We start from the raw sequence: 12,442 nt of genomic DNA, 5'->3' as shown, positions 1-12,442 counted from the left end.
CTCCATCAGTGGGTGGGTTGTCCACACCCAGATGTGGCAGGTCATGGAGTCCTGGTCCTGGATATACTTGTGAAGGGAGCTTGTCCAGCAGACATCAGTCACATTCAGGTAGCAGCAGTGCATCTGACCGTGGGCATGGATGTGCTATTGCAACTCCTGGCAGAGCCAGTTCTTGTGGTCTGGGATGACACGATGAACTGCCACCTCTGCCATGAATGGCTCACACCTGTCCGACATACCAAGATGTAGAGCTGGCACAGAGTTTGGCTGTGTTCATGCAGATGCTCACACACCAGTTTCACCTGGAGGACCTCTACAGACACACACACAACAGTTACATGGTTCAGCCATGCAGCTTAAAACTATTTTTTTTCTCACTGGCCATTTGTTGGTTTAGCCAAATGTCTGCCTGCTTCTCTTTCTTACTCACACACACATTCACCGACCTTTAGTGTCATCTTAGGCTTCCTGTTCCACACCCCAACATCCTGTGCAAGTGATGATAACTGTGCCATATCCCTGGTTTGTATTTTTTGGATTCAGAGATATATAAGCTTTCTGTCTGATGCTCAAGGTGCATAGTTGACTTAGTGCTTAGTATATCTACAGATGTGATGTTGAATTGGTAGTTGTATCTTTGACTTATAGTGGTCTTAGGAAGTCAGACAGTTGATAGCATCAAAAATGTCCAACTTTATTGTGAATGATCTTGTGAGGGTTGTGAAGTCTGAAACTGCAATGTGTATCATTACTTTCTAACTTCTCTCTGTAATGATTTTCAAGTACAAATGTATGGTGCTAAACTGAGGGCATGCAGTGACCATCACTGCATTTGAGAGGTATGACGGTGTGAATCTTTGATGCCTGAGGTCTACTACTTAGTAATTAGTTAAATAAGTCTCTGCTGTCACATGTTAAGATAATTTCTGTACAAAGCACCCACACTTTACTTGTTTACACTACCAAGTAACAAAATGCAAGGATATTCCAATTATTCATATTATTACACAATACACTCCAGGTTCAACACTTACCTTGTAAATCCAGCAGCTGCAACAGTTGTAGTTCATGGCTGACTCTGTCTGATGCAAGCAGTACACAGCCAATACATGGGGAGGTAAGGGTTGTGAGAGTTACCTGGCATCAATGTTACTATACATATGTGTGTAAGAGGAAGGTTTTAGGTCCTTAGGTGGTAAGTGAGTGCACTGTGTGTTGTCTCTTAGCCAAAACGAGGGCATTGAGCATGCCCACATCTGCCTACACCCACAGCAGACACTCTTTCCCCCCTGACTCCTCACGTACATGTGGCTGTGGTGACCTTGCCATTGGTGGTGGGATATGTGCTCTTTCCCCTTGTTGATCCTTCTGCAGCTGTTTTCTCAGGATGATGTTGTGTAGCATGGCACATACTGTGAATATTTTAGTATATGTCTGTGGATTGTACTGCAGGGCTCCCCCAGATGTACCTAGGCACCGGAACTCTGACTTCAGCAGCCCAAACACACACTCTGTGATATTTTTGGCTTGGGTATGTGCCTCATTATGCATTTCTTCAACAGGTGTGTGTGCATTTCTGAATGGTGTCATCTGCCTCAGTTCCAGTGCATAACATTTATCACCCAGTAAATGACCCTATGGGATATCCCCCTAGTGAACATCTGATGCAGTTGGGAGGTGTGCCAGATATGTGAGTTGTGGTAACTGCCAGGGTCGCCAACACACACATTCAAGATGATTCCCTTGGCATTACACATTTTAGCAGTTAATAGTGTGAAAGCCCTTTCTATTAATGTAGAACCTTCCCTGTTCCCCAGGTGGTGCCTTATTTTCTATATGTGTGCAATCTATGGCACCCAGTACCTAGTGTGCTACAAGGTAGAACTCCTGCATATTTCTGGTCCTATCCTCAGGAGTACAGGGAAAATATATGGGGTCACTAGCATGTTGGAGCATAGCATTCAAGAATTGATGGAGGATCCCTGGTTGCTGATGCGTGCGACACCCCCAGAATGTCCCCTGTTGATCTCTGAAAGGTGCCTAAGTGCTATGCATACCTTTGTCTCTACTGGGATGAGTTCCCCTTGGATTATTCTTGCTTTGAGTTGAGGACACAGAGGTTGCAGAGTTCCTGTAGTGTTGATTAGCATCCAATTCAGCTGCTTATGCTGTAATTTGCATGCCACAGTGTTTACCTTGTTTGCTCGGTTATGCATGGCTCCACACACTGTGTACAGCCTCTTACTGAATCCAAAATAGTGCAGCCTGTGCAGGCTTTATTGAATATGGCCAATAATCATCATATATTACATGGAATACATAGAAAGCTTAGAGAAAAACATGGACTATGAAAACCTCATTACATCAGAAAACTTTAGTTTTCACAACATGAATTATAAAAATGGTACTGTCTACTGCTGCAGAAGAAGAATTTTGTGTTCTTTTTATTTATTGACATTTGATTACCAGGAAGGTTTGACTGGGTAGGTGTCCAATTTCAGCAGATGCCCGGGTAGAAAGCCTCCAAAGTATTACAAAATCTTTTTTTAAAACAATAATTTTACAACCTTCAAAAATAATTTGATAAAAAACAATAAATAATCTACAGTTTAAGCAATTATACAAAATTAGATGTAATGTGAAAACATTAGTTAAGAGTAGATACCGCTTATATGACAATGATTTAATATTTAGAGAGATTTAGCCAGTTTAGAAAAACTAAAGGTAAGCTAGTATAATACAAACAGGAATTGCAATATGAAGTGGGAGAAAAATAGGGTTAAGGAATAAATAGGATAGATAGTCACGGACGATAACTTGATTGAAGTTAGGAAGTAAGTGAAGAAGGAGGAGTAAGGAGGTGTAAGGTATGAATAGGTACTTACCCAAAATTAAGGATATAGTTTATCCTGGGGGTTGAGCAAGAAAAGAGCCAGATTTTGGCTAGAGAGTCTTTCAGAATGATTTTAAAAGACTAGAGGAAGGGTATTGTCTTGATGGATACTTGTAAAGAGTTCTAGACCTTAGAACCATGGTAAGAGTACAGACCATACCCAGCAGATTTGATAGGTTTGTGGACAGAGAGGAGTGTTTTGTCATTGGATTGTAATAACCAATTGGGAGCATGGTTGTGTAGAATGGTATTTAGTGCTGGACACGGAGATGGATAATTTTACAATAGTAAGAAGCTATCTATATGTTAGTTGATGGAGTAGTTCTAACCAATTTAGGCTTTTTAGTGCTATACAGCGGTGGGCTCTGAAATGGGTATTTGCTGCAAATGTAGCTACTTTATTATGCCATTCTTTAAGTTTTGCTTTTTGTGATGTGTGGAGGTTAATAAAGATGTGAGCACCTTAAAATAATGAGGCGAGGAGGTAAGTAGTGGCACATGCAGTTTTAGTTGTGTTGGTGAGAAAGTTTTGGGCTCTGTAAAGCATCCCAAGTTTTTAGTGATTTTTTTATGCAATTTTTTACATGTTGGTTGAATTTAAGATGAATACTCATCAAATCGCATTCGAAAGACATGCGTAAATGGGCATGCCTTCGTTGCAGGTTGAACGTTGAGCTGGCACCTCGGCGTTCGTGAAAATCTACTGCCAATCATTAGCGGACCGGAGTTCCTCTGTGGCGACCCCTAACCGGGAAAAGCCGAAAGACAACAACAACTCATCAAATCATCTTTTGTTATTAAAAAATGTCTACAGCTGATTGACTTCATGCTAGATTGCAAAATATACAAGATTTGTTACTAACAACTATCCCAAAGAAGGTAGTAAATATTGAACAATTAAAGCTGCTGGGAGATTCTGAAAATATGGCATTCTATTTCTTTGTACTGTTTGAATGGGCAATATTCAACATACTAAGTTTATTTCTGATAGAGCAAAACTATACAGTGAGGAATTAATAACAAAGGTCAACTGGTATGGGAGTTCAACAGAAAATGATGATACTGTTGCACTGTTGTGAAATAGGTTTGAAGATGCTTGTGCACATCATATGAATAAATGTAGGAAGGTGGTTTTAAGTAAAAAAAGACAAAGTTACTCCCTCCCCCTATATACGTCTCAACTGTCCAGATTTCTGCCTCATATTTATGGTTTGTCCATATAAAATTTGTTTATTTCTGGCAAATCACTCAGTACCAAAGTTACTAAATAATGAGAAACATTTGCAATTTAGACTTAATATCCTTCAGAAAATGCATGTCAGTGAAAAACTATTATGCTATCAGCGTTCTCAGTACTTAAGAGCCATATTTAAAATCTGTCTCTATTCTGGGGTCTTTGCTCCTCTCCCCAGTTACTGTTATTTTGTCTCGGATTTTTGCATTAAGTCATTGAGAGGTATGCATTCCCATGGTGGACGCAAAATCACTTACAAATTTTGATGTGCAAAAATGGAAATTTTTAATATATTAAGGAAATAAAATACACCATCTGCAAAGCAGGCATATAACTCATTAAGTAAAAAAATTAAAAATATCATTAAGAACAGCAAAGAGCAAGTATGAAGGTAAATCTATGGAGTCAGGACTAACAGTGATAAATTCTTTTATACTTAAATGTAAACCCTAGGATCTGTGCTGGGCCAGTGACTCTCAGTGTGAAGGCAGTATATCAGGGGACTCAGTTAGTAAACACTTTTAATTCATATATTGCTAATGTTTGTAAACAGGGTGAATATAACAAGTGGGAGTCATCTGTAGAAATTATAGGCTTTTATCACTTTGCCAGATTTTATGGTTGATTTAGTAGTTACATCAATTACTATAATAAAAAAAATGATTTTAGCTAAGGTCTAGACAATATCCCTAGCTGTTTTTGGACTGACATATAAAATAAAATAGCAACTTGTCTCACCTGTCTGTTTAACCAGTTACTATTCTCCAGTAATATTCATAAGAAAAGGAAGATGACCAAAATAGTGCTTCTTTACAAAGGAGGTGTTTTAGCCAAGATCAGTAACTGCAGATCCACAAGTCTATCTTCACTAACTGACAAATGTTATGAGTGATGTTTATCTACTATTATTATGCTAATAACACAGCAGGATCAGTACATGACATTTCCAACCTGGATTTATTCAGACTAGGCCTACTTTTACAGGCCTAGTTGATTTTCATGTTCCCTTTCAGCAAAGCCATGGATTTTGGTATTAGGGTTGTTAATTGTCTATCTAGAAGTTTCAAAGTACATTGACAGAATTCCCCATTTAGTTATCCTTATTTCCATTTAACAACTATCAATTAACCCTTATGTGATGAAATAAGTGGAAAACTGGCTAGGAGGCATATATCAGAAAGTGAGGATTAATAACTTTTACTCATAATGCAAGGTTGTTTATGTTTTTTTTTTGCTTTCATTTGGTCCTTTGCTCTTTCTAATATCTGAGTCATACCAACTTGACAAATACATTGACAGTTTCAAAATAGGGGCCTTATGTACGAGTTCTGGTGTTATAAATAAATTTAATATTTATCTAGGAAAGGTGCATAACTGGTTTTAGAGATAATGGATTACAGATTAACACTGACAAATATGATGTCTGTCTTTTGGGAAACCATCCCCTATGTCTGGGATATGGGAAGTGTAAACCTCAAATTTGTAAATGAATGTAAAGATGTAGGAATTGCTATTACATTCAAAACACACACTGATAATCAAGACAAATGCTTTGAGAGTAATGGGGCTTATTTGTAATATTTTTAACTATTGTTAACTCCTGTGATGTTATCTTTCTCACAAAACTATTTGTAGCATACATTTGGTGAGTCATTAGGTATAACTTGGAGATCTGTGTAATATGGACGCATATAAAGAAAGAATACTTCAAGAATTCATATTACTGTAAAATTTCACAAATAATGTCAGGCTTGAGCATTGTTAGTTTATACTCAGTTTTCTACAGGCAGTTATGAGGGAAAATTGTGCCTAGCTTTTAAGGCATTAGAGGATTAGAAATTTTGAGTACTGACTGTGAATGTAGATCTCTTTCAATCTCCTGCAGTCTGCTTTAACATCTAGGGAGGGGAGTAATACATTCACAGCCAACTAGTAGAATAACATAGGAATCAAAGTTATTTCTCATTCTGTGGTTTGCCTGTGAAATATGTTATTCACACATAAAAGTGAGCCATTAGCCACCTGTCAAAGCTCTTTAAATTCAGGGTTGGGTTAGCAAGACTTTTCACTGACCCCAGAGTCTGTGTTTTAATAGACCTTTAGGCTGTTCCATAGATATCACAAGCTATCAAAAACTATTAACTATTTTGCAGGGGAGAGAAAATCAACTTAAAGAAGAGGTGAGTTTCAGAATGCAATTAGCAGTTAGCAGTTTTCTGGAAGCGGTAATAAACTCAGGTATCAGTTGTCCTGGACTGAATCCTTAGCCACCAGGTTGGAACTAAATGACCTAAATTATTTTTATGATATTACATGTTATTCTTCCATAAAAATATCACACTGTTAATATTTTGAATATTCTAGTATAAGACACAAATCATGCATTGTAATGATGTATCATGTATTAATTCAGCTGGAAGAAAAACTGAAATTCTGCTACTAATTAATGTGAGATGGTTTATAATTCATTTTTGTCTTACAGACCTATTAATGAACTTTCATGAACCAAAAGATCATAAATTTGAGGTACAAGACTTAGACACACTAATTTTAAATGTCCAGCAAATGACCTTTATTCCATAGGCTTGATACTGGAATTATTAATAGCATATGCCAAAATAAAACTTAGATAATGGCTGAAGACTCCCTACTGAAATTTCAGGGACCAAAATCATGATAGTATGAAATCTTAAAAAAGGAGAATTTTGAAGCAATTTTTCCCACAATCCATGCAGTGACGTCCTACCCCCACCCCCACTCCTCTAATTCTAAATATACTGCCTCTGGATTTATTATGCCATCTGAGGTTCATTTTTCAAAATTTTAGTTGGCTGAAATTAAGATGGCTCAGTGGTGCGGTGGAAAGAATTGCTGCTTCACAGCAAGTGGTTCCCTTGTTCAATTCTCAGCTGTGGGTTTGCTCCATTTTCCTCCCACATTCCAAAAACATGCAATAGGTGGATTGGTGAGATGGTTTGTAATTCATTTTTGTCTTATAGACCTATTAATGAACTTTCAAGAACCAAAAGATCATAAATTTGAGGTACAAGAGTTAGACACACTAATTTTAAAAGTACAGCAAATGACTTTTATCCCATAGGCATGATACTGGAATTATTAATAGCATATGCCAAAATAAAACTTAGATAATGGCTGAAGACTCCCTACTGAAATTTCAGGGACCAAAATCATGATAGTTTGAAATCTTAAAAAAGGAGAATTTTGAAGCAATTTTTTCCACAATCCATGCAGTTGACGTCCTACCCTCCTCCCACCCCCACCCCCACTCCCCTAATTCTAAATATACTGCCTCTGGATTTATTATTTCATCTGAGGTTCATTTTTCAAAATTTTAGTTGGCTGAAATTAAGATGGCTCAGTGGTACGTGGAAAGAATTGCTGCTTCACTGCAAGTGGTTCCCTGGTTCAATTCTCAGCTGTGGGTTTGCTCCAGTTCCCTCCCACATTCCAAAAAAACATGCAGTAAGTGGATTGGACACTCTAAACTGACCATATGTAAGAGTGTATATGAAAGTGCATGGTATGGAAGAACTATGGATGGATGGATGGATGGATGGATGGATGGATGGATGGATGGAAATGTTATACCTCAGAATTATGACTGGTGGTCATTGCTAAGCTCTGCTACACCAAGATGAACTATATCCCTAAATGTGTACAAATACCTATTTATACCTTACATCTCCTTACCATCCCTTCTTTACTCACTTCCTTATTTCTATCAAATTCACTCCCCTGGCTTTCTCTCTAAATATACCATAAACCTGTTTTTCTTTCACTTTGTATTGCAATTCTTGTTTGTATTATACTAACTTACCTTTTATTTCTCTAGAAACAGGCTAAAATTTCTCTAAATATTAAATGATTGTGATGTGACATGAGCACTGGGACTTACTTTCTCTATAAACAGGCTAAAATTTCTCTAAATATTAAATGCTTGTCATGTGACTTGTATTGATTATTAACCAATGTTTTCATAGTATGCCTAATTTGGTATAATCATTTACACTGTAGTTTTTTTTTTATATTTTGTATTATTTTTAAAGACTATAAAAATGTTTTGCAATACTTTGGAGCTTTTCTCCCTGAGCCCCTGATGAAAATGGACTCATACCCACTCAGACTTTCCCCATAATCAAATTTTAATAAATAAATAAATAAACTGTTTCCTACAGCATACTTACTGAGTACATATAATACAGTCCAGCCTGCCTTAGAGAACAACCCCTGGGAAATTCGGAAGACGAGCAGCCATGGATAACTTGGTGCTGCAGCAAGAAGAACTCCAGAAACAGATGTCACAAATACAGACAGAATAAAAATGAGTTTTCTGCCAAACCTGCAAACAGAAAAAATGGAATAGGTGAGACAATATTATACTGAAGTCATGCTAAGTTTAATGTCCAATAAGAGTAATACCATCTTGTAAATTCATCAGGTGCACATGGGCAATGGCTTCAGTTGCCAGACCCCTAATTAGACAAGAACTCTACAATTTATACTGAAGAAGTGTATTCTAGAAGATATATGGTAAGAAATGGTAATTTTTCATTTTGAAACCTTGTATCCCAAAATATTATTAGTCTATGTATGCAAGAATGTAAAGATTTATTTTATAAAATAAATGTATGGAAAATTTCAGCCTTAGTAACAGGTGCCTCTACATCAAAAGTACCTGATTCTCAATTAAAAAGTACTATTCGCTAACTGTTACTATATGGTAGCTAATATCTCTCCATTAAAAGAAATATTCATCCAGCAAAAATGTAGCAATCCTTCAGTTGAGACCTGAAAGTAGAGTTACATTAAGTAATGAACTGAGAAACCTAGATGTGCATGCAGTGTGCATGTGTGTGTGTGCATGTGTGTGTGTGTGTGTGTGTGTGTGTGTGTGTGTGTGTGTGTGTGTGTGTGTGTGTGTGTGTGTGTGTGTGTGTGTGTGCATGCGTGCATGTTTGTGCATATTTGTGTGTGTACTCACACTTGGCAAGGTCAATGTAAATGTGTTTTTTGGTAAATTCCACTGTCAGAAGAATCTGGCAAATGCACCTCTATATACACTTCATCCAGCTGTTACGTTTCCTGTAAAACCTGATGCATATGCATCCCAGTCATTGTCCAGGAAGTAGCAATGATACAGACATAGTGGCTTGAGGCCTGAGTTGGGAATACAGATTACATTATAAGTCAACAGTGTGAAATGGTATGAGACAGTGTGAATATTTGGTACACAAACTACAAGTCATCTCAGTCTCATAGGTTCATATGTTCAAAGGATGATACTAGGCTATTGGCTCAGAGATCCTTATAAACCTAGCCAAGAATTTCACCCATGTTCCCTCAAAGTCAGCATCTGTTTCCCCTGTCCAGCAGGGACACAAGTGGGATCCCAGGAGTGTATTTTCTGTTTTCCATCCAGTCGTCCAGGTTCCTCTTAAAGAGGGCTAGAGAGATACTCTACTTGATATGGAGACAGATTCTATTCCACAGCTGGAGGAGTCTTTTGGAAAAACAAATCTATCCTGCCAACATGTTCTATTAATTTCACAGACCAGGTTAAGGCCTTACATGCAGGTTGCTAAAGTGGATTTTGTCTTATGGATATGCAGCAACTCCATCAAGGCTGGGTCTGAGATGGCCTTGTATGCCAGACACAGGTCATCTCTGAGCAGTCTGTATGAGACTGAGTAGAGGGACAGGGCTTTTAGCCTATCTGTATAGGATAGATGATTGAGACCCTGGATTTTCCTGGTCAGGATCCTCTGTGGTCTCTCCAACTGCTGCATGTGCTTGGCAAGGTACATGCCGAAGGGAGCATTGTACTCAATAATGGGTCTGCTAAGGGAGGAGTACAGGGATGTTATGATCTCCTTGTTGCTGTTCCTTACTTATGAGGTGAGCCATGTAGAAAGACTTGCATACAACAGAGGCAACACGGTGGTCAAAACTGAGGTTGCTATCAACCTGGGTGCCCAAGTCCTTCACAACTGATTGCATGCTTAGTACATTGTCATTAATGTGATAATTAGTGGAGATGCCATTTTCCCCAAAGGGGATAATGATGCATTTCTTGGCATTCAGCCCTCTTGGAGGATGTTCACATCACTAGGGGAATTTAATAAGATAATCCAAAAAAAATCACCAAGGAGTGCAAATCACAACCATTTATCCACATTAAACATAAGCGCTCCCGTCCACTTAATAAATGAACTTCATCAGACAATGAACAGTGAACTCCACTTGCTTAAATAAAAACACAAGCCAATAGCATCACATCATTAGTTAACTAATTAAACCAAACCTTCAGCCTTAAAGTTAAAACAGTCTCAGATCTTACTACGTCACCATAAGCATCTTCAAAAACTACTGTAAAATGTCCTCCTGAAAATTAAGACATATAAAAATAGCACTATACTATCTTTCAAGTGCTTTTAATTTCAAGATGCATTTAATTGAACAGTAATCATTTAAACCAGAGAAGACATAGGCATTAAGCTGCAATTTTCATAGCAACTCCCTTTCTTCTAATTGTAAAGTCTGTGGGTCTCCTGTAACATCCCTGGGAACTTATTCAATAACAGGAAACTGGAAATAATGTTCAGGGTTCTCCATAATGTGTTTTGCTAGTGCATTCAAGCTATTTTGTTTACCTATATTATACTAGTGCTAATAAATTCTTTGTTTAAAATGTTGCTCGGTCTTGCCTACGTAAAAGCTAGTACACAGTTAGCACTTAGCTAGGTAAACCACCCCTTTGGTGTCACAGTTAAATTTACCATTAATGTTAAAAATACTGTTTTTACCTGAAATTTGTTAGTTACTTTAATTCTTTACAAAAATGGCACCGGCTGCATTTAAACATACCAATATTTGTTGTAAAGGGTTTAAGTTTAGTCTCCAGCAACCCTTTTAAATTCTACCCCCTTTTAAAAATCAATCCCAGGCACTTTCCTAATTTCTGCCTTGTTGGTGTATTTTAATTTATTAAAGCCCAATTCTTCATCAAGATATCTCTAAGAGTTTGCGAGTCATTGGAATAAATTGTGATAAAACTCATATTGTAAATGGGAGTAATTCATGTACTTGGGGTCAGGGTCAACTGTAGCCCTTCCGTCATAGAGTCCAATTCATTATGTTCTAATCCCTTATTCAAAATAGCCGGGAAGTACTTTGAATGTCTTTTCCTAACTACTTCCGTAGTAACATCATCCACTAATTGAGGGGTATATGCTCTTGTCAAAAACATCTTCCTAAGCAAATCACATTCCCTATAAACATCTTCAAGTGATGTCATTCTCGCAGCCCTTACTAATTGCCCCTTAATCACAGCTTTTTTTTGGTGACATGGATGCAAGCTTTTGAAATGTAGGAAGGTGTTAGAGTATGTCGATTTTCTAAAGATTTTGGCTACATATCTCGTATTGGTCCAGTCCTTAGACACAAACCCCTATTTGGATGTCCAGCTGTCTGTTTCAAATTGAAACATAAATTGTAAGAAGTTTGAGAGACTGGTCATTTCATTTACCAATTCCTTACACTCATCGCGTGCCCCTTGAAAATAATAAAAATGTTGTCCAGATACCAAAAAACTCTGTCCTTGAACATTCGATTTGAATACAGTAATTCTTTTTCCCAATGAGCCATTACACAATTTGCAAAGGTCCTCCCACATAGTGACCCCATTGCTACTCCTGTTTTCTGCAAATATAGGGTATGATCAAGCATTATGTAGTTATGTGAAAGGATAACATCCAAGAGATATTCAATCAAATAAATCTCATCGGGTGCTGCCCCTCTTTTGACTAAAAACTCTCTGACCCAATTTATCCCCAACTCCTGGGGTATTACAATATTCAAATCCCTTACGTCTACAGTGAGGATGTTATAAGCCTCATTAAATTCAAGGCTGTTAATTGCTTCCAAGAAATTCCAAGAGTCACAACAAATTTGTGATTCACCCACTGAATGTTTTTTTCAATTTGGTGTCCACCAATTTAGCACAGGCATAAGTTATTGGCTTTCTCCCATCAACAGTTGGTCTAAGGGGTGGGTTTTCTATATATTTATGTATTTTTGGTATACCAAAAATGACTGGAATCACTAGATCTGTCATGTTGACATAATTATATGTATCAATATCAATTGTGGCTTCTATAAACAAATCATTCAAGTTTGATCTAATTTGCTGACAAGCTACATTCACTTCATTAATAGAAACCTTCACATAAGCTTCACTTTCCAGAATAAGTTTCATTCTTAATTTGTAGTCATCTTCATCCATAAAGATTAACACA

The 12,442-nt window shown here is 37.4% G+C and overlaps 1 protein-coding gene across 1 annotated transcript in view; it reads right to left on the bottom strand.

The window, feature by feature from the left end:
* Positions 1–12,442, bottom strand: part of SLC22A2 (solute carrier family 22 member 2) — a 583,430-nt gene that overhangs the window by 478,120 nt on the left and 92,868 nt on the right. The window contains exon 3 of the mRNA XM_044072890.1: positions 8,333–8,487. Within this exon, the coding sequence (XP_043928825.1) occupies positions 8,333–8,487 (155 nt within the window). The remainder of the gene's footprint in view (positions 1–8,332; positions 8,488–12,442) is intronic.

This window comes from Protopterus annectens, chromosome 1.part0 (genome assembly GCF_019279795.1).
Source record: "Protopterus annectens isolate FY-2018-M chromosome 1.part0, PAN1.0, whole genome shotgun sequence".
NCBI classification, from domain to species: domain Eukaryota; kingdom Metazoa; phylum Chordata; order Ceratodontiformes; family Protopteridae; genus Protopterus; species Protopterus annectens.
This window is presented reverse-complemented; position numbering and strand designations above follow the sequence as displayed.